This window comes from Lepus europaeus, chromosome 1 (assembly GCF_033115175.1).
Source record: "Lepus europaeus isolate LE1 chromosome 1, mLepTim1.pri, whole genome shotgun sequence".
NCBI classification, from domain to species: Eukaryota; Metazoa; Chordata; class Mammalia; order Lagomorpha; family Leporidae; genus Lepus; species Lepus europaeus.
The window spans coordinates 145925782-145951277 of NC_084827.1; the positions used below are offsets into that span (position 1 = coordinate 145925782).

Consider the following 25496-nt stretch of genomic DNA (forward strand, 5'->3'; position numbering starts at 1 on the left):
CCAAGTGCTTGGGCCCTGCACCCGCATGGGAGACCAGGAGAAGCACCTGGCTCCTGGCTTCAGATCAGAGCGAAGGAAGACCTTTCTCTCTGTCTCTGTCTCTCTGTCCACTCTGCCTGTCAAAAAAAAAAAAAGAAAAAAGAAAAGCAACACCTCTTAAAAACGCTTGCAAAAGGACCCAAATTGCCTCTGCTTGGCCAGGCTGGGACCAAGGACCCCAGCTAAGGCAATGGGTGCTCTGGTCAGCCAGGCTTCAGGCACATGGCCATCCCTTCAAGGAATGGACCCAGCACTGCCATGCAGGATGGGTACCTCCTGGGACATCTTGCAAAAACCAAAGGCATCAGTGAAACTGAGCTTTCTCCTTGTCTCCTAGGTGCTCCAGGCTCAGAGTCAGAACCAGAAGCAGAAGTGGAGGCCAGGCCTTCGTGGAGGCCTCCCCCGAAGCAGGCCCTACAGAGGCCACGAGAGTTAACGGTTCATCTCCCAGTGGATACAGGCAGGGACACTCTCTCGCCTCAAGGTAGCGCCTCCCTACCTCCCACAACCCGAGGGAATCTCACTGTGAAGCGAAGCAAGTCACAGCACACAAGGGTCATCAGCCAACAGCAAGGAGGCTGGAAGGGAGGTTGGTCCATCCCCAGCCACTTGAAGATGGCTATCACTCAGGCAGCCGCTGCCTTAGCCGAAGTGCTAGAGTAAAACCAACTAACTAACTCTCTCGCGCGCGCGCGCGTAAGTTACTCACTCACTAAACCATCCCCTACTGGTCTTTCCTGGCTGCAGGTGTCAAATGGCATCAACCTTACTAAAAATGTGCTGTATGCTACATAGTTAATCCTACGTTTGTTAAAGTGCAACTCCATTCCTAGTCTGTTTGTGGGTATGTATTCATTGAGAAGTTCACAATAGTGGCAAAAGTCTTCCCTCCACTTCTCAAGACATCGTGCAGGCATTTGAAATCACCCCCGTCACACCCAGGCGTGCATCCAAGTGTCTATTTTTATGCATCCGATCGGCTGGAAGTAACGGGCCACATTTAGAAAGCTTCCCATTCTCAGAAAACCGAGCCTCCTCTCCAGAAGTCACAGGACTGCAAACGAGACAGCAGGACCACAAGTGGCAAGCGAGCCCTGGCTCCGCCGATGCTCAGTGGCACGTGTGGAGTTCCTCCCCCAGGCCAGGCCCTGCTCTGCGGTTTCAACAAGCATCCTCTCGGCTATTCCTCACAACACCCTCATCCTCATTTCACAGACAACCGTAGCCCGGAGACCGAAGCAGTCTGTTTGATGTCACACAATTCTAAATGGTCTTGCGGGGACTGGAGCGCAGGCCTTGTATTGCCAGAGTCCACGCCCTTAGCCGTTACGCTGCACAGCCTTGTAGAATAAACAGACCAGTAAACCCGGGTCAGGATGCTCTTGAGCTATGTAGGTTTTGAGAATGCCCTTTGATTTTGGGGCACAGGCTAATTTAGTCTCTCTCTCAAGCGAGAGTTAATCCTCCTAATGGCTTTGAAGTTTCCTATTACAAAATCCAGATATGGCCGGGAATCACTCTGTGTGCAAGCAAGTAAGAGAGCCTCTTTCTTACCTCCGGAAGACAGGTGCACAGCCAGAGCGGCCGAGTTAAATGCCAACACCCCGGAATGTCATCTTTCCTACGATTCACCTTGCCTAGCCCTGCACTTGTTTCCAGCTGCCAGGTCCACCCACCAAGGATTGAGGAGCTAGAGTTTGTCTTTCTCCTGCCCCCATGCCAGGAGGACGCTGGCCTGGGAAAGTTCCAGAGACCTTCAGGTGAATTCACTCAGTACGCGGCCCAGCCTAGTCATAGATGCGTAAAGATGTAGGATGCATAAAGGGATCCAAGGAGGCAAGCTTTTGGTGGCAGCCTTTTACACACACAGTCCCTGGTGCAAGGGTATCTGGAGCTATAAGAGGGGCCGTCCCATCACCTCACAGGCTGGAGTCTTGTCTCTGCACTCCACTGGGCCCTGCCCTGGTGGGCACTCTGCCAGCTCCGACACCGTCGCTCCCCTTGGCATTGCCCTAGCAGGGCTGTGTGCGGTAGCTCAGCCCCTGCAAAGGGTCTCTGCTGCTCCCCACCCCCGCCCCAGCCAGGTTGTCTGAGGCATCCTTTGAAATAGAGATGCAGCGGGTTAATGCTCTGGTAGTAGAAGATGGCCCAAGTCCTTGGGCCCCTGCACCCATGTGGGAGACCTGGAAGAAGCTCCTGGCTCCTGGCTTTGGATCAGCACAGCTCCGGCCATAGCGGCCAACTGGGGAGTGAACCAGCAGATGGAAGACCTCTCTGTCTCTACCTCTCTCTGTAACTCTCTTTCAAATAAATAAAATAAATCTTAAAGGCCAAGTGGATGACACCAAAGTCTACCACCAGCTCAAGCTGCCCCAGGACCCACTTGGACCAGGGCTGCGGCAGCGCCAGGACCACTTTACCAGCAAACCAGAACCCAGAGATGGCCCCATTGGTCTGACGTCTGATGAGGGCAGTGGCTGGCCAAAGGTGGGCAGGGGAAGAACCACTTGGGAAGGCAGGAAGCCGAGAGAGAAGCTGGATGGAACGTCACTTATATAACCAACCCTCTCGCCAGGGGCATGCCCCCAGGACCTAAGGACCTCCCACGAGGCCCACTGCCCAGATGTAATCAGATCATGATCCATTGACATTAATACATTAATCATTGCCTTGAGATTTTGGGGGCCAGGCTTTTAGCACATAGGCCTGTAGGGGGCCCCCAAACTAATCTTCAAATCATAATAGACGTTACCTAGCATTGCAGTGTAGATGGCCACAGAACTGCTCATCCCATTACTTCCCTGACCCCAGGCCACGTGACATGGAGAGGGCAGTTGTCTGCTTTGGGGAAGAAAAGGCAGGTGGGTGCCTGCACACTGTATAGAAACTGGGGCTATCACATGGGGACCCGCGTGCCCCTGCCAAACTTTGGGTCAGCACTGTTGTGATCCCACCTATGCCTCAGCCACCACAGGTGCCCAAGGGACCCCTCTGGAACTCAAGGCCAGGGTTCCCACTACCCCAGCCACTAATGACTTGGGCCATCTGCCACTGCTTTCCCAGGCCACAGCGGAGCTGGATCAGAAGTGGAGCAGCTGGGACTTGAACCGGTGCCCAAAGACAGGAACAAAAGTGAAAAATGACAATGGGATTATATCAAACTAAGGAGCTTCAGCAGAAAAAAGAAGCAAACAACAGAATAAGGAGACAGCTGGTAGAATGGGAGAAAATATTTGCAAACCATTCATCTGACAAAGGATTAATCCCCAGAATATATAGGAACTCAAAACACTCAGCAGTGACATCAATCCAGTTAAGAAATGGGTGGAAGAGCTGAATAGACATTTCGCAAAAGAAGACACACAAATGGCCGACAAAAATATGAAGAAATGCTCAATATCACTAGCATCAGGGAAACGCAGATCAAAACCACAATGAGATACAGTCTCACTCCAGTTCAAATGACTACTACCAAAACGACAAAAAATAACTAATGCTAAGGAAGATGCAGAAAAAGGAACCCCTTGTATGCTGGTGTATGTTGGTGGGAATGTAAGTCAGTATGGCCATTTTGAGGAACTGTATGGAGAGTCCTCTAAAAAACAGATCTTCCAGCTATTCCCCTTGGGTATAAATCCGAAAGAAACAAATTCAGCCGATCACTCCCAAGTTCATTGCTGTCCAATCACAATGGCCAAGACATGGACTCAACCCAGGTGTCCGCTGATGGTTGCGTGAACAAAGCAAATGTGGAATACGTGCACAGTGGAACATTGTACAGCTGTCAAAAAGCAAAAGACAAGAAACCCTGGCATTTGCAAATGGGACTGCAGGTCATTATGTTAAGTGAAATACGGCAGAGGCATAAAGACAGATATTGCATCTTCCCTCTCCTACATGAAAGTAAACAAAGTCAGTTTGATCTTAGAATAGTGATTTCTAGGCTAGGAAGAGCGGAGAGGGCGGGGCACAGGGCGGTTGGATAACCAGTCCAAGACACAATTACATACAAGGAATACGTTCTTGTGTTCCATAGCACGGTGAGTCAGTTATAGTTCACAACCATGTATTATACACAGTATAAATAGCTGAAAGACAGGAGCCAGAGGCTCCAAGCACAAAGAGAAGGAAATGAAAACAGTAACGCACAGATCTGATCCGCTTCCCTTGTGTTGACACATGGCACAGTATCTCAGGAAAATATATACCGATTGCATGTTAATGCATTCTTCATTAAATGATGATGTCCATACTAATCACATACAGACTTCTTTTTCTTGTCATTATTCCCTAAACAATACAAGTATAACAACTACTCATGTAGATTTTACATTGTACTCATATTAGGTATTATAAGTAACCAGAAATGGTTTAAAGTATGCAGAAGAATATACAGAAGTTTTATGCAAAAAGTATACCACTTTCTAGAAGGGCCTTGGGCATGCATGGATTGGGTGGTCCTGGAATCTGTGCCCCACAGACACTGGAAGGCAGGTGTGCGTTGGGTCTTGAGGAGGGAATGTGATCACTGGCTCTGCCTGAGTGGATGGCTTCGTGGTCAGTGAGCGCCCAAGCTAGGGTCTCCCAGTCAGAGGTTTCAGCCTTTGCTGCCTCTCCAAGTCTGGCTTCCTCCCAGGACCCCATCCCTGTAAGATGCTCCATTCCTCCCTGCTCTTGGCGGTTCCCCAGAGGAACGCTCACTCGCTGTTCTGGCCAAGGGCAATTTCATCGTGACCACAGGAGCTATGCAGTCTGCTGCTTGGCAAGCCTGGAAGAGAGACAGACTTGAGAATGGGTGGGATGAACCATCCTAAATGCAGGAGCACCCCCCACCCCCAGCTCGCAAAGAGCTGTGTTCTCCCTCCTGCTGATTCAGAAGTTTCTCACTCGTGTTTGTGCCCCTTTTGCTTTTGAAGATGATGCTGCTCCATCCCAGAATGTGGCCCCACCAGTGGACGTGCTACCCCTGGCTGACAGGACAAAAAGTCCAGAGAGCCAGGGGGCACTGAACAGCCCCAGGACATCTGGCCACCACAGCCCTCCGAGTCCCCCAGCTATGAGACCGCCGCGGAGGGCACTGCCATCCAAACAAGGTAACCATCCCTGCGGTGCAAAGATGCCCCCCCCCCCACTGGCTTGGCTGTGGCTGCTTCCAGGGCTGTGTGGCAGCTGTGATGAGGCTTCCCGTTGGAAAGGGGGACCCAGCAGCGTTTCCCATGGTGTCGGAGACCTGGGTGCTCACTGGAGGCAGTGTGTGTTTTGAGGGTTCGCTGCAGCAACACACAGAGGCGTGTGATGACCCGGCTCCCTGTGCTCCCAAGGGGACAGGTGCTGCTGGGTTTACCAGGCCAACCCAGCACAGAGCACAACCCTCCCCTGGGGCAGGGGTGTCTGTGACCCCGCCCTCTTTCCAGGATACAGCCTGAGGCCCAGTTCACAGACAGGGGAGGACAAGGCCCCATCCTCTATGACTTAGCCCCACTTAAGAGGGGACTCAGCTGCTTATACAAGCTTTGCTCATAGAGCAAGAGCCACTTAGAGTCCCGGTTATCAGCCCCTGCACACCCCCTCGGGCAGCACCACCTCGCTGGAGACTCATTTTCAAGACAGCACGAGCCTCCCTGGGGCGCCCCAAATGAGGGAGATGGCGTTTGTTCCAGACGGGTTGTGAAAAGAAGTGAGAAAGTCACACTTGGAGAGGAACTGAGAGCCGTCAGCAAGTCCACAGCACAGCTTCCATCTGGAGCTCACTCCAGGCCACCCCACGCCCACCCCCACCCCCACCCCACACTGCAGGTAGAGCTGAACTCCTGCCCACGTGAGCGGATCCCATGAATCAGTAACCCCGTTCTGTGTTTGCAGATCCTCTGCTTAAGGCAAAATCAAAATCAAATCCTCCTCCTTCCCCTCCCCCCCCCTCTCCTTCCCCAGTGATGTTGCTTTCACTTAGAAACCACTTTCGGGTTGGAAGCTTTCTTTCACAGCTTCCCCCACCCTTTGCACTCGAGTGGCTGTGGTGCTCTCTTGGTTCTGTGAGACGGGAACCAAGCCCGAGGTGCGGTCGCGTCAGCACCCACTTGTACAGCCCCGGGCACATCCCACCACACACCCACACGGCTGCTCAGCGACAACCAGGGCAGGAACAATCCCATGAGAATAGACTGTCAGGGCCGCTGTGAGGAGAGGGCAGCTGAAGCCGCCAGCGGCTGCGTCGGCTGTGTGCGTATGTGTAAGTGAATGTTGTATGAGAGTACGTGTGTCTCTGGGTGTGTGAGTGCATGTGTGTGCTTGTGAGTGTGCAGACACAGTAGGCGTGTGTGGCTGCGCATGTCTGTTTACACACACAGGCCTGTGAGTGAGTACATGTGTCAATGTGTGTTACTATGCATGTGACACGCGTGTGCACATGTGTGGTTGTGTGTGCTTATTTTACCAGAGTGGACATGTATACATGTATGTGTTAAGTGTGTGTATCTCTGTGTGGGTATATGTATTAAGGGTGGGTACCTTGGTGCTTTTGTGGTATGCATGTGCGCGCATGTGTGTGTGTGTGTGTATGTATACACAGAAGCATCTACTCCAGTCTGTGGTCTGCCCCGCTCCCGGCTCCTGTGCCTTGGAGATGGGAAGGAGATTATGGTCTTTGTCTCTGGTTGTTCCTATTGCAGAGCTAAGATCCTTGACGTTTTCAGAATGATGGCAGGGTCGTTTGTTATTCAAAGGGAGCACCTCTGATTACAAGGCTTTTTCTTATAATTTTTATTTTAATTTATTTTTACTTGTTTGAGAGGTAACTGACAGAGAGAGAGAGAGAGAGAGAGAGAGATCTTCCATCTGCTGGCTCACTCTCCAAATGCCTCCAACAGTCAGGGCTGGACCAGGTCAAAGCCAGGAGCATGCAACTCAATCCAGGTCTCCTACGTGGGTGGCAAGAACCCAGCTACTTGAGCCATCCAGGTGTGCATTAGCAGGAAGCTGGAATCAAAAGCAGAACCGGAGCCTGAACCCAGTCCCTTCCATAGGGGATGCAGGCATCCCAAGCAGCATCTAAACCACTGTGCCAAACACCTTCCTCAACAACTGAGTTTTTGCCAATGGGTTAGACCTCTAGACAGCCCGGGGAGGGGCCAGTTACCAGAAAGACCCATCGAGTCAAGGATTTGAGGGTTGGAGCTCTCAGCCCCGCCTGCCTATCTCCAGGAGAGGGGAGGGCGGGCTGGAGATCAAGCTTTATCACAACTCCCCACCAGAAGGGTTGTTGCACTCCTAAGGTGCTGAATGCGAGGGGGTGTGGCCTGGGTGGCCCGCCCAGAGAGGGCCTGCGGGCTCTGCCCGGTGCCCCCACAGCCCTTGCTCTGTGCCTCTCGCCCACCTGCTGTTCATCTGTAATACTCTTTACAATAGGGTAGTCAGTGTGTTTCCCAAGATCTATGAGCCATCCTGGCAAATTATCAAGCCCAGGAAGGCCTAGAACCCCGACTCATGAGCAGTCCATGCGATGGACAGGTCACAGCCCAGGGCTCGCCACTGCCATCTGAAGTGGGGGTAGTGCTGTGGAACTGAGGCCTTGCCCAGTGGCACCATCAGAGGCCACCAGTTGATGTCTGCTGGAGGATGGGTGGGGGAGGGGTAGCTGGCACACCGCGGAGCCAGGGCGTTGGGGGGGGGGGGGGGTTCCGTGCTGAGTGTGACATCAGGACAACAAGGGAATGATCTGCTTTTCTTTTTACAGTGAGGTCACAGAAAGCCCTTCCGTCTGCACAAGTGACAGAGGAAAATACTGTGCCCTCCTCCTCCGTGGCCTGAGCCCCTGCAGTCACTGGGCAGTGCCAGCATTTTGTCCCCACAGCATAGCTGGACCTGCTGCCCCCGGACAGCAGAGGCAGGGGTGGCCATCGCCGTGGCTGGGTGCACACAGGTGCTCTCACCAGCCTAGCCCTGTCGCTGAGGTGCCCAGGGAAGTGCCAGTGCCTCCCTGCCCCTCCCACCCTGACCCACAGAGACAGGCTGTAGTCCGAGCCGTGGCCCTGCACCTCTACATCCCTGGATGAGGGCTTACCCTGTCCTCGGACGGCCCCTGAGCACACCAGCATCCAGGCCTCTGGCCTCAACCCCCTCCCCTGCACGACTGCTAATTCTGCCCGTGCTTGTGTTTCTTTTCAAGCGGATCCCAGAGAACCCACACCGGGACACTGCCCGCTGGGTCCGAGTGGAGGAAAGCTCTGCCCGTGCCCCCCAGGGCCGACCGGAATCTCGGAGCTTCAGCCAGCGGAAGGTAAGACACTAGCACGTTCCAGGCCAGCCTTGCTCCCAGAGGGGAAGATTGTACCTGCAGCTCCCCAAGTTTCCGTGCATCAGAGACATCATTAAAAACAGATGCGAGGCGCCTGGTTCCTCCCTGTCTCCCACCGGCACAGAGGTGCCTCTGTAGTTCAGACACAATCGCCCACTGTTTGCACAACAAGTTGCCTCTTGCTGGAGGATCTGGAGAGAGACGTTCCCGTGGAATGGCTGGGAAGAGGTCGACTCTGCCATGGCGATGCCTTGATGAGGATGATAAAGCCCTTTAGGTATTTGCCCAAACTAAACGCTGCCCTCCAGAGCTGGAGGTGGCTAATTGGTAGCCCCATCAGGTGCTCTTGTTCTGTGCGTCGGTTCGCTGCTGTGAATCATCTGGCTCCTGGCAGACAGCAAGGCAGTTTCCAAAAACCCTCCTGGCAGGTGAAGTTTTTTGGAAACGGGATGCGGGCTCTGGGCAACAGCCATTTTGCAAAGGGGGAAGAGGGATGAAGTCAGAGTGATGAGTGTCAGCCACCCAGAAAGCAGCCTGACGTGTATACACGAGTTGGACGGCCAGCAGGCCCTTGAGGAGGGAAGATTAAAGGCTGCACTGATTTGGAAGGCGCTCTCATGGCTGGCTTAATAAACAGCGTGGATTCCGAGCCAGGAGCTTTGAGCAGCCCTGGCCTGTCCTCTGTGTGGTTAGAACCTAATCACCCCTGTGTCTAAAGACCCTCATCTGAAAAGACAGGAGTGACACCCCCCACACCCCAACCACCCCCACCACTGAACCACTGCTGCGTTTTGCGTCTTGTGTCTGACACTGTGCAAGAAGCCTCCTAGTATATGGATTTCCAGAAAGTAGAATGCATTCGGTTCCATATTCAGGTCCAGGAACTCCCAGCACTGCTTGGGTTCTGCCACTACCAGAGTATAAAAATATCTCGGTTCTAAACTGGCAGAAGCAGGAGCTTGACAGGTGGAGGCATTGTCAGTGTGACACAGCTGGCGCAACAGCTGGAAAGCAAATGATTCTGGTCACCTGCTGCCCATTTGTCCACTGTGCTCCGGGAGAAATAGTCCCCCTCTTTATAAAGCAAAAGCCAGAAGCTTTAGAAAAGGAAATATTTAGGCTTTAAGTTTGTGTCACCGTTATCAACATGATCTGATGCTTCAGTCCCTTCAGTATCCGTGGCACCTGTCACGGCCCTTGACACATACACAGCAGGACCATAATGAATGGTCATTGAAAAATCTCTCAGTCGTTCCCGTGCCAGACAGACAGACAGACAGACAGATGCAAGTTATGAACCGTGTGGTGAATTAGTGGAGTCTTGCCTGCCTTGTTTCCCCAGGCCCATGGACAATTCATCCTGCCTGCCTCTCAAATCCAAAGGCATCCCTGTGTCCTTGCTGAATGAGTGAGTGAGTCAGCCAGTCAGTGAGCCGCTGGCCTCTGTCTAGCGTTTCCTCTCCGTACAGGCGGTTGACTTCCCATCTTAATGGTGATTGGATGGTGTCTTGGGGGGGCACGGAAGGATCTGAAACCCACATCTCCCTATAAGTATCCACAGAACAGTCCAGCTTTCTAGGGGTCTCCATAACCGGGGAAGGGGTTGGGGTTTTAGGGAGGAGGTTGTTTTGGTTTGGTTTTCTCAGTGCACTGTCTCCTGGCGAGAAGGATTTCCTCCAAGCGTACACACTCTTTGCAGCCTGGTTTGTGCAAATCCGTCTTGATCATCCTCTCTGCCTTCCCTCTCAGCCTCACCTCCCACCAGATTCAAGCTCACCTTCTCATCCATTCCCGGCCTGAACATTCACTCTGCATTCTTCTCTCTCCAAGTTGCCCTCAAATATTTATAAGAGCTTTAAGTTCATCTTTATATATATAACATATATATATAATATTTTAAATATAAATATATATTTATTATAAATATTTATATATATTTATTGTATTCATTTGAAAGACAGAGTTACAGAGAGAGGTAGGGACAGAGAGACAGAGAGGTCTTCCATCCGCTGGTTCACTCCCCAAATGACCACAATGGCTGGAGCTGTGCCAATCCGAAGCCAGGAGCCAGGAGCTTCTTCCAGGTCTCCCACATGGATGCAGGGGCCCAAGGACTTGGGTCATCTTCTGCTGCTTTTCCAGGTACCTTAGCAGGGAGCTGGATCGAAAGTGGAACAACCGGGACTCAAACTGGCACTCAAATAGGATGTCAGTGCTACAGGCCGGGGCTTTTATCCACCACACCACGTGCTGGCCCCTTCAGTTCATCTTTTCTGAGACATTTTCCTTAATAAATCCACCTCATCTCATACCACTGCCTAGATGGAGCCTCAACACAATTCTCTTTCAATGCCATGTTTGTGATTATTGCATTTATCTGCATCTGTTTTCTGTTTAGCTCCCAAATATATGCATCCTAGAGAATCTCTTATCTTTATTGTATGTCTGAAAAATGCTTGTTGATTGACTGAATACCCCAGGTGCCACAGAGGAAAGTTCTTTGGGGATGATAGTTGAGTTTTTTTTTTAAAGCAAAAAAAAAATTCCTAAGTGAAGAAGGGAATATGATCTGTCTGATCTTTCTGAGACTTTCAGACTCTGTCAACAACTATTTGGAAATAAATTCTTAGGCAATTAGATCATGCGACCTTGCTTTCAGACAGCATAGAGAAATGAATATAAACCTTCAGAAGAAGAAAAAAGATGTGATGACTGGAGCTGGAATTTGACTCTCTTGGTCATGTTGGAATATTGCAACACTTAGAAAATTCAAAGGCTTAAGAAAGGAAAAGTTAACTTGGAAGGATACAAGTCAAAACATTGGATGCGCTCTCTGAATTGCTTCTCCTTGACTCAAACCCTCCGTCTATCCTCATAGTCAACAGTGCCAGCAATAGACAATTCTCTCTGAAGTGCTTTTACTCCGAAGTGTTCTCACTGCAGGACATTTAAGAAATCTGTGTCAGTGATTCATGTTGGATGGCAGGTCCCATGGAAGCCTAAGTTTCTGGTCCCTCTCAGAGATTCTAATTAGTATGTGTTCTTGTCCTAAATGGTTTTAATGCCCAAAGTGCTTCTTGATTTTTTTAGGGAGTCGGGGGGTGGGGGGAAGGCCATTTAATTAACATCTTTTCCTCTTGCAATTCTTTCTTGGTATGGTGGTTTCAAAACGTGTTCACAAATTCTTTCAAACATCTCCCTTCAAAAAGGAGAACCTGGCACAGACCGAGTGGTGAGGGTGCCCATGTCCCCCAGTGGAGTTCCTAGATTTGATCACTGGCTCCAGATCCTCATGCCAGCTTCCTGCTGGTGTAGACCGTGGGAGGCAGTGATGATGACTCGAGTACCTGAGTCTCTGTCGCTAGTGTAGGAGACCTGGATTGAGTTCCTGGCTCCTACCTTTGGCCCCAGCTGAGGGGCCACTGCATGCATTTGGGGAGTGAACTAATGGATAGAACTCTGTCTCTCAAATATATCTACATGTAAATGGATAAATCTTTCTCTCTCTCTCTCTCTCTCTATATATATATATATATATGTGTGTGTGTGTGTGTGTGTATATATATATATATATGCTTCATTTATTTATTTTTTTTATTTTGACAGGCAGAGTGGACAGTGAGAGAGAGACAGAGAGAAAGGGCTTCCTTTTGCCATTGGTTCACCCTCCAATGAGCCGCCGCAGTAGGCGCGCTGCGGCTGGTGCACCGCGCTGATCCGATGGCAGGAGCCAGGTGCTTCTCCTGGTCTCCCATGGGGTGCAGGGCCCAAGCACTTGGGCCATCCTCCACTGCACTCCCTGGCCACAGCAGAGAGCTGGCCTGGAAGAGGGGCAACCGGGACAGGATCGGTGCCCCGACCGGAACTAGAACCCCGGTGTGCCGGCACCGCAAGGCGGAGGATTAGCCTAGTGAGCCGCGGCGCCGGCTATTTTTTATTTTTTAAGATGTATTTATTTATTTATTTGAAAGAGCAACAGAGGAGGGAGAGAAAGAGAGAGAGAGAGAGAGAGAGAGAGAGAGAGAGAGAGAGAGAGATGCTGGTAGCCCATATGGGTGCCGGTTCCCAGATGTTCCACTTCTGATCCAGCTCCCTGCTAATCTACCTGGGAGGGAAGCCCCAGCTATTGTGGCCATTTGGGGAGTGAACAACTGGATGAAAGATCTTTCTCTCTCTCTTCCTCCCTCTAACCTCCCTCCCTCCCCCTCTAACTCAGCCTTTCAGAAAAATAAATAAAAATAAGTATTTAAAAAAAATAGAGATCTTCCATCTGCTCTGCACTCCCCCAAATCCCCATACCAGCAGGGCTGGGCCAGGCCAAAGCCAGGAGCCAGGTCTCCCATGTGGGTATAAAGACCTCAAGAACTTGAACCATCATCTGCTGTCTGCCAGCTGTATTAGCAGGAAGCTGGATCAGAAGTGAAGGATCCGGGACTCAAACCCACAGTTCAATATGGGACACAAGCACCCCAGTGGTAGCTCATGGTGCCATGGTATCCGCCCCTGTGTGTGTGTGTGTGTGCATTTTAAGATTTATTTCTTTTGAAAGAGTTAGAGGGAGAGACAGATGGCTGCAACAGCCAGTGCTGGGCCAGGCTGAAGCCAGGAGCTTCATCTGGTTTCCCACGTGGGTGCAGGGGCCCAAACACCTGGGCCATCCTCCACTGCTTTTCCCAGGCAAGGAGCTGGATTGGAAGTAGAGCAACCGAGACACAAACCAGCACCCATATGGGATGCCAGTGCTACACCACAATGCCAGTCCCATGCCCCTATATTTTTAATGAAAAGGGAGGACCTAACACTCCTCCCCCCGAGTGTGAGCTGAACACATGGCTCACTTCTAATAAATATGGACAGGGACAGGGTGATGGTGTGTGACTTCTGAGACTGGAACATAAAAAGCACTGTGGCTTCCCCCTTGCTGTCTCCCTCTCAGATCACGCACTCTGGGGAAACCTAACCACCATTTCTGTGGTGAGGCCACTCAGGCAACCTTATGGCAAGTGGTCCACGTGGCAAGGAACCGAAGCATCCTGCCAGCAGCCAGAGTGAACTTCCCAGAAACACGAGCATTGACAAGCAATGCTCCAGCGTCACTGAAGTCTTCAGATGGCCACATCCCGGGCTGATAGGGTGATACCAACCTCAGGAGACACTCAGTGCCAGACCACACACCCAAATCACTCTCACAGGACTGTGTGAGGCCCAAATAAAGTTCAGTGCTTTAAGTCTCTGGTCCAGGGGAAATGTGTTTTGCAGTCATAGATCACTAAAATAGTTGGTGTCGTTCCTGAATGGTCTGCGATCTGGTCAACAGAAAGATGAAGGGTCCCCAATACTCCATCTGGTCCCAAAACACTGATGATTTGGGCCCAAACGCATGCTACACAGTTGGCTTTCTCTTTGTTCTCTCCTTTTGTCATTGGTGATTACGCTGGTTGTAGGGCTCCATGAGTAAAAGAATCCTTCCACAAGGATGGGATATTTGACAAAGAATGATTCTGGGGGGCTGGTGCTTTGGCATAGTAGGTTAAGCCTCTACCTGTGGCACCAGCATCCCAAATGGGCGCTGCTTTGGGTCCCAGCTATTCCACTTCCCATCCAGCTCCCTGCTAATAGTCTGGGAAAGCAGTGGAAGATGGCCCAAAATTTGGGCACCTTGTACCCCTGTGGGGGACCTGGAAAGAAGCTCCTGGCTCCTGGCTTGAGATTGGCCCAGCTCCAGCCTTGTGGCCATTTGTAGAGTGAACCAAATGGAAGACTTCTCTCTCCTTCTGTAACTCTGCCTCTCAAATAAATAAATAAATCATAAAAAAGGATGATTTTCCTCGAGTAATCTATCTCTTCCCAGCTCTGTTTTAAAGAGAATGCCTAGAGAGTCAAAGGAGGAGAACTCCTTCAGCTGAGGCCAGAGGAGGAAGAAGAAACAACTCTGGACTAAATGTCCAAAGTCTTGTGCACTTTTTTCCCGGCTCTATCACCCCAAATTTCTGAGTTCAAGACCAAACAACTTCCTCCTTTGAACCTCACCTTCCGCAGATGGAGAAGAAAAGTTGGCATTAGATCCACTCCTCCCGGTGCGTACCCTGTAGCACTGCAGCTCCTCAGAAGTGTGTCAAAAAGGCAAGATTCGGCCGGCGCCGCGGCTCACTAGGCTAATCCTCCACCTGCGGCACCGGCACCCCGGGTTCTAGTCCCGGTCGGGGCGCCGGATTCTGTCCCAGGTGCTCCTCTTCCAGTCCAGCTCTCTGCTGTGGCCCGGGAAGGCAGTGCAGGATGGCCCAAGTGCTTGGGCCCTGCACCCGCATGGGAGACCAGGAGAAGCACCTGGCTCCTGGCTTCAGATCAGCACGATGCGCCAGCCACAGCGGCCACTGAGGGGTGAACCAACGTAAAAAGGAAGCCCTTTCTCTCTGTCTCTCTCTCACTGTCCACTCAGCCTGTCAAAAAAAAAAAAAAAAAAAAGGCAAGATTCTGAGGTCAGGTGCAGCTGGGGACCAGGAGACCAAAGTAGAGCCCTTCCGCAGGACTTCAAAGTGCTTCTGCTCTGTAAATGCGAGTACTGGTTCTTGAGATGGGAATATGCACCGCTTCCCAAACGTATTTGACCACTAAACACTTGGTTTTAGCGAAGCATCATGTGGATCTAAATGGTTTTTGGAGCACACCTTGGAAGATGCTATACTGATGGTTTCTAAGGCTGCTTCCAGCTCTGACCCTGTGTTCTTCTAAATGGGCTCTCTCCGTGGGGGCAGTTCCGCCGTCAGAATCCTGAAGCAGGACCCCCGCCATTCAGTAATTTACGACTGCTCTTCTTTTCATTCTCCAAACATCAGTTCTGAATCTTGGTGTTCACAATCCAGCCGTCTCTGGGTGGGGACAAGTAGAGGGAAGGTGGGAGGAGGCCCATGTGCTAACAATTTCCAGTGTCCCTTCTGCCCAATCAGCATTTGCTAATAAGCCATAAGAAATCGTGTTAGTAAGATGTTGCTAGTTCTAGTGACCTCAGGTCAAACGTCTGAATAAGGACAACGTGGCTGGATGTGGTCCTCGGACACCCAGCCTTTGCTGCCCACGCGCCCTCCTGTACCAGAAGGCTGAGAGCTACACTGCCCGGATAACCTTTGCAGCAAGGGGTCTGGATGCAAACTACGTTCTGCCAATCAGAAGTCCCAGGGTGAGGCTTGCAGGGCAGAGGCAGGGAGGGTTGGGGCGCCGTGGGCTGGCAGGCAAGCTCGCAGGGACGGACGCTGTCGGGAGGCTGGCGCTGCAGCATCCAGCCCTCCACAGTGACTGTTTCTTCTGAAAAGAGCTGGATGGGCCCTTGTTCTACGCTGAGCCCTGATGCACTGGCTCCCCTGACAGAAATTACAGAGCCCCCCGAGGCTCGGCACAGGGTCAGATCGGGCTCCTCTCACACCCAGCGCAGGGCTGGGTGGCTACGGAAGGGCCGGCTCTGCTCGTGGGTGAGGTCTGAGCAGACTTCAGAAGGAAGCAGGGTCCTCTCCCTCACCGTGCTGAGCCTGCCCTGGGAAAAGCTCTGACAGCCACCGGCGGAGAGTTGCTAGGAAACACTAGAGCCTCTCTTTGCTTTGACAAAAACTTCTTGTGATTTCTATAAACATAAAAACTCCCTGACCTCAGATTTGGCTGGTAAGGTAGCATCATCACTGCTTTATAGCTTCCAGAGGAAAAAAATGCAAAATGCTTTACTTTTAATCCACAAGAAATTAATTTTTTTAAAGATTTATTTAAAAGCAGAACAACAGAGAGAGGTATGAGAGATCTTTCATCCTCTGGTTCTCTCCCCAAATGGCCACAACAGCTGGGACTGGGCCAGGCCTAAGCCAGGAGCCAGGAACACCATCCAGGTCTCCCACATGCATGGCGGAACACAAGTACTTAGGTCATCTTCCACTGCCTTCCCAGGCACGAACTGGAGGTGGAGCAGCCAGGACATGACCTGGCACTCCGATACAGGATGCCAGCCACACAAGTGGCAGCCTAACCCACCGTACCACAGTGCTGGTCCCAGAATTTTTTTTTTTTTTTTTGAGAAAAAATATCAACATGAAACACTGAAGAAGATTTAATTCCGCTTTGTTTTGTGCAGATGGTGGCACTTATATGTACTTAACAGAGCCTGCTATGAATTCCACCCTTTGTTTCTGTTCTGTTTCAAAGAACCCTGAGGCCGGCGCCGTGGCTCAACAGGCTAATCCTCCGCCTAGCGGCGCCGGCACACCAGGTTCTAGTCCCGGTCGGGGCACTGGATTCTGTCCCGGTTGCTCCTCTTCCAGGCCAGCTCTCTGCTGTGGCCAGGGAGTGCAGTGGAGGATGGCCCAAGTGCTTGGGTCCTGCACCCCATGGGAGATCAGGAGAAGCACCTGGCTCCTGCCATCAGATCAGTGCGGTGCGCCGGCCGCAGCGCACTGGCCGCGGCGGCCATTGGAGGGTGAACCAACAGCAAAAGGAAGACCTTTCTCTCTGTCTCTCTCTCTCTCTCTCACTGTCCACTCTGCCTGTCAAAAAAAAAAAAAATCAAAGAACCCTGGACTCAGGAGGGGACTTGGGCACCATCTTCACCACCATTTACTCCCACAGCCTTGCTGAGGATACCAACAGACAGAACAGATCAAAGCAGCGCTGCCCAGCTGAAGCGGGGCGGCCTTGCGGCATCTCTCCCAGCTTCTCCACAGAGCCGCGTACCCTGCCCTCCTAAGATGTTTGCGGGCTTGGGGGTAGGGGCTGCCCATGCAGGAACACCAGAGCTGTGAGACCACAGTTTGAAAACCCTATCACTGGGGCTGGCGCTGTGGTCTAGTCTCCACCTGCGACGCCAGCATTCCATATGGGCGCCAGTTCAAGACCCGGCTGCTCCACTTCTGATCCAGCTCCCTGCTAATGTGCCTGGGAAAGCAGGCCTTGGGCCCCTGCACCCACAGAGGTGACCCAGAAGAAACTTCAGCCATTGCAGCCATTTGAGAAATGAGTCAATAGATGGAGGATCTCTCTCTCTCTGTCTCTCCCTCTCTCTGTAACTATGCATCTCAAATGATGATGATGATAATAATAATAATAAATCTTGAGAAAAGGAAACCTTCTCACTTTAGGATATGCAAACTTAGGCTATCAGAAGTGTGATATGCTCACCTAACTTTTATACGGAAAACCCCAGGCTCTCACCCAGATCTCCCCACACACAGTTGGGTCAGAGCTCTCAAGAACCAGCTGAAGTCCCACCTTCCTTGTGCCACCTGATCTGCTCTCTCGGCCTCGCTGATTGATGCTTCCATAGGCTCCACTCATTCTTGCTACCTGGGCCTCTTACCCCCCTCATCTCTTAATCTTTTTTTACCTTCTCTATTCTCTCCTCTCTTCCATGTAAATTTTCTGTAGGCAAATTCCATCTTCTCCACTTCTTAATATCCCAAAAAACACCTCTGATACTCTCAGAATATTGCCTGTCAGTATTGATTAAAACTGTGGGCAGAGAGACATTCATTGTTCCCCAAAAACCATTCTTGCAGTATTCATTTAATTAATAGAATCCCTGGGGCTGGCGCTGTGGTGTAGTAGGTTAAGACTCTGCCTGTGGCCCCAGCATCCCAAATGGGTACCTGTTCATGTCCTGACTGCTCCACTTCCAATCCAGCTCTCTGCTATGGCCTGGGAAAGCAGTAGAAGATGGCCCAAGTCCTTGGGCCCCTGCACCCACATGAGAGACCCAGAAGAACTCCTGGCTCCTAGCTCTGGGTCAGCTCAGCTCCAGCCATTGCAGCCACTTGGGGAGTAAACCAGTGAATGGAAGACCTTTCTCTCTGTCTCTTCTTCTCTCTGTAACTCTTCTCCTCAAGTAAATAAATAAATCTTAAAAAAATTAATTAATAGAGTCCTCCTACCCTGTTAGCTGGGCACATGACTGCCTAGTTAGAGACTGTATTTCCCAGCTTCCTTTGCAGTTAGCTATGGCCACATAACTAAGCTTTCACAGATAAGACGTGAATGGAACTAACAGGTACAACTTCTGGGTCACATCCTCAAAAGGAAACCACTTGCCATCCCCTCCTTGGACTTTGTTGTGGTGATAAAATAGTTTCAGCCTTGGGAAGAAAACCATACTCAATGGGAGGATGGAGCAATAAGATGAAAGGAACCAGGGTGCCCGGGTAACTGTATGGAGCACAGCCACCTTGATCTGCCGGCCTGCTTCCGGACTCACATCCAGAGAAATCAATGTTTATCTTCCATGCCCTTTATTACAACAGTTTACCCAGTGCCTTAATACAAGTATAATAGTAACTGCCGACCTGCTTCATGTGGCTTTGTGAAAATCAAAGCAGATCGGCCAGCGCCGCGGCTCACTAGGCTAATCCTCCACCTTGCGGCGCCAGCACACCGGGTTCTAGTCCCGGTCGGGGCACCGATCCTGTCCCAGTTGCCCCTCTTCCAGGCCAGCTCTCTGCTGTGGCCAGGGAGTGCAGTGGAGGATGGCCCAAGTTCTTGGGCCCTGCACCCCATGGGAGACCAGGATACTAAGCACCTGGCTCCTGCCATCGGAACAGCGTGGTGCGCCGGCCGCAGCGCACTACCGCAGCAGCCATTGGAGGGTGAACCAATGGCAAAAGGAAGACCTTTCTCTCTGTCTCTCTCTCTCACTGTCCACTCTGCCTGTCAAAAATAAAAAAAAAAAAAATCAAAGCAGATCACACATGCACTCCGTCTTATAAAGTAGTAAGTAAATTCCAGTATGAAATCAATGGAGCTAAAAGAGAGGAGGTCCACTATGTGTGTGTCTAGGCACTTCAGCACAATGTACCAAACACCTACCACATGCAAAGGATGTGAAAGGGTGTTACTGTGGAGAGCAAACAGTCTCAGACACTGCTACGTGGGTTAGTTCATTCCATCCTCCCAATATGAAGTATTTTCATTTCCATGTCAAAGGTGAGGAAATTGGAACACAGGCAGTTAACTTACCTGGTAAGCGCCAGGGTAGGGGCTGTTCCCAGGCCTGTCTGCTCTCCTCACCCCAGTTCCCAAGGATTCACAGGAGGCGCTATGGCTCCTGCCCTCAGGGATCTCACGGTTCATGTGGAGAACAGGTTACATCAGTCAGCTTTTCATTACTGCAGCAAAATTCCTGAGACAAGCCACTGATGAAGGAAGGGAGTTTATTTAGCTCACAGTTTTAGGGTTTCAGAGTCCAAATGGCCAGGGGTCCAGGCAGGCAGCAGAGCAGGCACACAGGGAGACAAGCCAGGAAGCAGAAAGAGAATGGGTCCAGACACAGACCTCTATAACAGCCCTCTGCAAAGACCTGCCTCCCAAGGGCATACCCAAAGGCCATAAGGATTGCCCATAGGCCCCACCTCCTGAAGGTTCCACCACTTGCCAATGGCATATCCTGGGGATACTCAACAGCAAAACTTGTATCTAAATCACAGCACAGAAGCACAGCAGCTACCTACCACCAGGCCATGGGAAATGAATACATGTTGAGGTGGATTCGTTCTGAGAGGAGGAGTATGGTGGAGACAAGAGACACAGAGTCACCACACAGACCTCAGGAATCGGGTGAAAGCAAGCCAGAGGCGAGCAGACCACAGACTCGTTTATTTCAGTTGGTACAGCAGCTTATATAGCCAAGGCAGCCAATCTGGTCAAGGGGCAGTCTGTGCCCTAACCAATCGCAGCCTGTTGCCAGGCAGTTTCCAAAGCCATCCAATCACAGCCTGTTGCCAGGCAGGCTCCGTTGTCAGCGGCCATCTTGGCATGGCCTTCTCATTCCACCACAAGTGCATACTGAGGCCTAAGCAACACAACTCAGGGCATTCAAGGAAAGAAGGAAGAATTAATTCTCACCCTGGAGACTAGGAAGGGCTTTTGCAACGAAATCTCCATTTGCACTGACCTTTGAGAAATTAGTAGAAATGGATAAGCAGGGAAGGGGAGGGACCAGTGAGAACAAAGCCAGAGAGGAAAGCAGAGAACACAAGAAACGAACAGTAACCCAGTGGGACTGGACTGTGAAGGGGCCTCGTGGGGGCAGCTGGGCCAAAAGACAGGCCAGGACCCGAGCAGGGTAGGCCCCGTGTCCCAGGATGGAGCTAAAATGCTGCTTTGGGGGCAACAAGGAGTCACAGATGTTGGAGGAAAGGTGTCACACAGCCCAACATGCACACCAGCCTGGAGAAGAGCAGGCAAGAGGAGAGGCAGAATGCTCCAGCCATGACAAGCTCAGCCAGACAACAGCTGATGAGGGCCTGAACGGAAGGCAGAGGGCAGACACAGGAAATGCCAAGAAGGGAAGATCCCCAGGCTGCTGGCTGGAGGTAGGGTCTCCAACGGAGCTATGAAACCCCAGCCACCAATGGCTACCCTGCTTGTGGCTACAGCTCCTACCTCAGCTCTGCTACTCAGATTCCCTTTATTCTGTTCTTACTTTCAGTTAAGAAAATTGCTCTGGCAAAAGGGATAGTGGGTGTTGTAATTAAGATAAAACAATAAGGGCCGGGAGCCCACATGTCCCCCAAAGCAGTACCCCAGGACCACTGCTCTGAGGGCCTCAACCCACTTTGTTTTATGTTTGTTTATTTTTATCTTCTTTCTTTTTTTAAAAAAAAAGATTTTTTATTTATTTATTTGACAGGTAGAGTTACAGACAGTAAGAGAGAGAGAGAGAGAAAGAAAGGTCTTTCTTCCGTTGGTTTACCCCCCAAATGGCCGCCACAGCCAGCGCGCTGTGCCGATCCGAAGCCAGAAGCCAGGCGCCTCCTCCCAGTCTCCCATGGGAGTGCAGGGGCCCAAGCACTTGGGCCATCCTCTACTGCCTTCCTGGGCCACAGCAGAGAGCTGGACTGGAAGAGGAGCAACCGGGACTAGAACCTGGTGCCCATATGGGATGCTGGCACCGCAGGCAGAGGATTAGCCAAGTGAGCCATGGTGCCAGGCCCTATTTTTATCTTCTTGAAAGGCAAAGAGATTGAGAGCTCTTCCAGCTGCGGGCTCACGCCCTAATGCCTGCAACGGCCAGGCTGGGCCAGGTGGAAGCCAGGAGCCCGGAACTCCATCCAGGTCCCCCACATGCGTGGCAGGGCCATCCTCCGCTGCCTCCCTGGCGGCATTAGCAGGAAGCTGGGTTGCAAACGCAGGCGCTGGGACTCAACCCATCCCTCAAACATGGGATACAGGCATCTCAGGCAGTGTTGCCTTAACGCGGTGCACCACATGCACCCACCCACCCTTCCACTCAAACTCCCAGCAGCACCCAAAAAATCCTCAGTGCCCTGTGTCTCTGGGCTCGAGGCTGCCGTGTGGCTGATCTCTGGCTGATGTGCTGTGGGGAAGCGGCTGAGCTTCCGAGCAGACGCTGTGGCAAATCACGCGCGTGTTGAGGAAAAACAGGGCGGCTTTGCCGGCTCGGCGCAGGCAGTGATGGAGAGTGTTTGTCTAACCCTCCCCTCCCCTCTCGCCCGACACACACGCAGCCTTCTCTTTCATGGTTCTTTTAGCCCCTTTTTCCCTTTCAACCACCGACCACTCAATTCTTTGAGGGAAAATTAACATTCATTATGCAATTTATCTCTCTCCTTTTAATCCAGAGCGTCTGTCTCCAAGGTCCCTACTCAATAATTAATGCTTGTTCTCATTTTCCATTCTCCAGAGCATCTATTCTTGAACGGTGGGGTCAACAATTAACACGAATTATGGCTTTTTCTCTCTCCAGTGTTGGTTCTCAGAATCCCAGGTTGGCTGGCTCGCCCGTGAGCGGGGTGCGCGCCAATGCCTGTGCACGCGCTGTTGCCTCTGTGTGTGTGTGCACGCGCAGCTGCTGGGGTGGTGTGTGTGTGTGTATGTGCGTGTGCGCGGGTGTATGCATGCCTGCACGCCACCCACCAAGAGGCAGGCCCTTCGTTTTCGGCCACTTCTCTAGTATATTTGTTACCGCTATTGAGACAGTGGAGCAAAAACAAACAAATCAGTGTTTGTTTTCCGAGTTTTCCGAGTGTTTCCGAGTTTTCTTGCATCCTGTGTGACCTGGCCCCTGTTATCACTTCCTTGATAATCTCCTCTCCCTCTCCCTGAATCCCGCTTTAACAACTGTTCTTGCAGGGCCTGTGCCATGGCGCACTAGGATAATCCTCCACCTGCGGCGCCGGCATCCCACATGGGCACTGGGTTCTAGTCCCGGTTGCTCCTCTTCCAGTCCAGCTCTCTGCTGTGGCCCCAGAGAGCAGTGGAGGATGACCCAAGTGCTTGGGCCCCTGCACCCACATGGGAGACCACCTGGCTCCTGGGAGACAGCAGACAGTGGCCCAAGTACCTGGGTCCCTATCACCCACATAAGAGACCCGAATGGAGTCCCTGACTCCTAGCTTCATCCCCGCCCAGTCCTAGCTGTCGTGAGCATTTGGGGAGTGAGCCAGTGGATAGAAGATCTCCATCTGTCTCTGTCTCTCTCTGTCACCCTTTCACATAAATAAACGTTTTTAAAAATGCTCCTTCTTCCTTTAGGACCCACTCAGCAGAGTGCGCGTTATCTCGTCCCTCCCCCTTACCTGTCGCTCAGCCCTGTCATCCTCTTTGCCTAACAACAGCGTTGTTTCAAGTCAGTTTCACTTTGACTGACTGGGCCAGCTAGGCAAAGAATTCTCAGCCAGGTGACTCTAACAGATCACACGCACAAAACGTCTCTCTGTCTTTTGGCTGCAATCAGATGGGTTAGAGTCCCTCCTGGCTCCCCCGGCCCAGCGCACCCCCAGCTGGAGCCTGGGGCTCCTGGCGCTGTCTGCCCCCCACCCCCCGCCCGCCACTGGCTGCCGCACCAGGGCCCTGTGCATGAAGCACATCTGCTGTTCAGATCTGGGCGTCTCCTCTCAGCGGGTGTCAAACATTAACTGTTTGGTGCTCTGGCTCTGTGGCGAGTTCTGCTGGCAGGATTTTCCCCGCACGGCCCTGCGGGGTTTCACCTTTAAGCATCTTGGATAGAAATGATATTTAAATCCTGCATCAGCCCTCCTCCCTCCATTACGGTGTCTACAGAACCACCCGGCTCCCTGGGAGGCTTCAGCGTGGAGGCCTCCATCTCGTGCACTCCCCTCACTGGGGTTAAGGGAAAACGGGGTTTTAAAAGGCTGTTTCACACCCTCAGATAAAATCTTCTATTGCTTTTCAGCACGTGAATCTGTCGATTCAGGTATCAGCCAAGGCGGGGCAAGGGTTTAGTATTCAGTCCCTCCTAAAAGATAAGCTTTGCCCCTAAAAAAAAATCACCTCTTCTTCTTGCTATCATTTGACCCATGAGTATATTACCTCATACCTGGACCTCCCAAACGCACCAGCAAGTGGAGAGGACTGACTTCTTGGAAAGCCTGGGGAATGTGTTGCTGTGGGCAGTGACTCACAGGCAGCCCTGTGTGCTGAGTCCTAGGGAAGAAAGGAAAGCTTGGGGGCCTGTGCTGTGGCATAGCAGATAAAGCCGCCACCTGCAGGGCCGGCATCCCACATGGGTGCCAGTTCGAGTCTCGGCTGCTCCTCTTCCAATCCAGCTCTCTGCTATGGCCTGGGACACCAGTAGAAGGCCCGAGTCCTTGGGCCCCTGCACCTACATGGGAGACATGGAAGAAGCTCCTGGTTTCGGATTGGTGCAGCTCCAGCCATTGCAGCTAATTGGGGGAGAACCAGTGGATGGAAGACATCTCTCTCTCTCTCTCTCTCTCTCTCTCTCTCTCTCTCTCTCTTTGCCTCTCCTTCTCTCTGTGTGTAACTCTTTCAGATAAATAAATAAATCTTTTTTTTTTTGACAGGCAGAGTGGACAGTGAGAGAGAGAGAGACAGAGAGAAAGGTCTTCCTTTGCCATTGGTTCACCCTCTAATGGCCTCCGTGGCCAGCCCGCTGGGGCCGGCGCACCGCACTGATCCGAAGCCAGGAGCCAGGTGCTTCTCCTGGTCTCCCATGCAGGTGCAGGGCTCAAGCACTTGGCCATCCTCCACTGCACTCCCAGGCCACAGCAGAGAGCTGGCCTGGAAGAGGGGCAACCGGGACAGAATCCGGCACCCCGACCAGGACTAGAACCTGGTGTGCCGGCACTGCAGACGGAGGATTAGCCTATTGAGCTGCTGCACCGGCTAATAAATCTTTAAAAAAAAAAAAGTCAGCTTGGACCAACTGCTTATGCTGGCCCAGGAAGGCCACCGTGTTGCCCTGTGGGTTCTGCAGGTTTTACGTTAACACACTGCACAGGGTCCGTGACAATGAGGTGGACACTGCCCCCTAGAGTTGTGCACAGCTCAGCCTGCGCTGCCACAAACTAGAAATGATGTAGAAGAGACCCTCAGGTATATGTGTTCATTTTCTTTTCTTTTTTTTTTTTTTTAAAGATTCATTTATTTATTTATTTGAAAGGCAGAATTACAGAGGGAGAAAGGGAGAGACAGAGAGAGATCTTCCATCTACTGGTTCACTTCCCAAGTGGCTGCAACCACCCAGGCTGGGCTGATCCAAAGCCAGGAGCCAGGAGCTTCTTCCAGGGTTCAAGTCCTGGCTGTGACCCCAATTCCAGCTTCCTGTTAATGCAAATCCTGGGAGGCAGCAGGTGATGGCTCAAGTAGTTGGACCTCTGCCATCCACTGGGAGACCTGGATGGAGTTGCTGGTCCCTGGCCAGGACTGTTGTTGGCATTTGGGGAGTTAAGTAGGTGGAAGATCTCTTTCTCTCCCTCTCTCTCTCCCTCTCTCTCTCCCTCTCTCTCTCTCTGCACCCTCCCCCAGCCACCCATTCTCCCTCCCAAATGAATAAATAAAACTTTTACAAGATTCCCTGTCGAGCCCACTTCCCGTCCGTAGGAAGACCCAGACACTGGAGTGGGGGGACTTCGTGGCTCATCTGCACCCACACACGTGGCTGCTTCCGCTTCAGACCGGGGGCGGAGGATGACCTGTGGACTTTCTCCCTCTCCTGAAATCAGTCTTTGGTGACCAGGGAAATGTGTGTGGTCTTCCTTGCTGCTTCTCTGGGGACAGGCATCGGAGGATCCTGAGTGCCTCTAGCTTCCAATGCAGCTCCCGAGCCGGACTCCCTCCCGGTGGGTTTTCTGGTGTCCTCTCCCCCCGCCCCCCACTGCTGATAAGGTGACAGGTCCCTCCACCTGCACACACAGCA

At 51.8% G+C, this 25496-nt stretch overlaps 1 protein-coding gene across 1 annotated transcript in view; it reads left to right on the top strand.

The window, feature by feature from the left end:
* KIAA2012 (KIAA2012 ortholog) overlaps positions 1-25496 on the top strand; it is a 125962-nt gene that overhangs the window by 38879 nt on the left and 61587 nt on the right. The window contains exons 9-10 of the mRNA XM_062196846.1: positions 377-523; positions 4956-5132. Coding sequence (XP_062052830.1) covers positions 377-523; positions 4956-5132 — 324 coding nt within the window. The remainder of the gene's footprint in view (positions 1-376; positions 524-4955; positions 5133-25496) is intronic.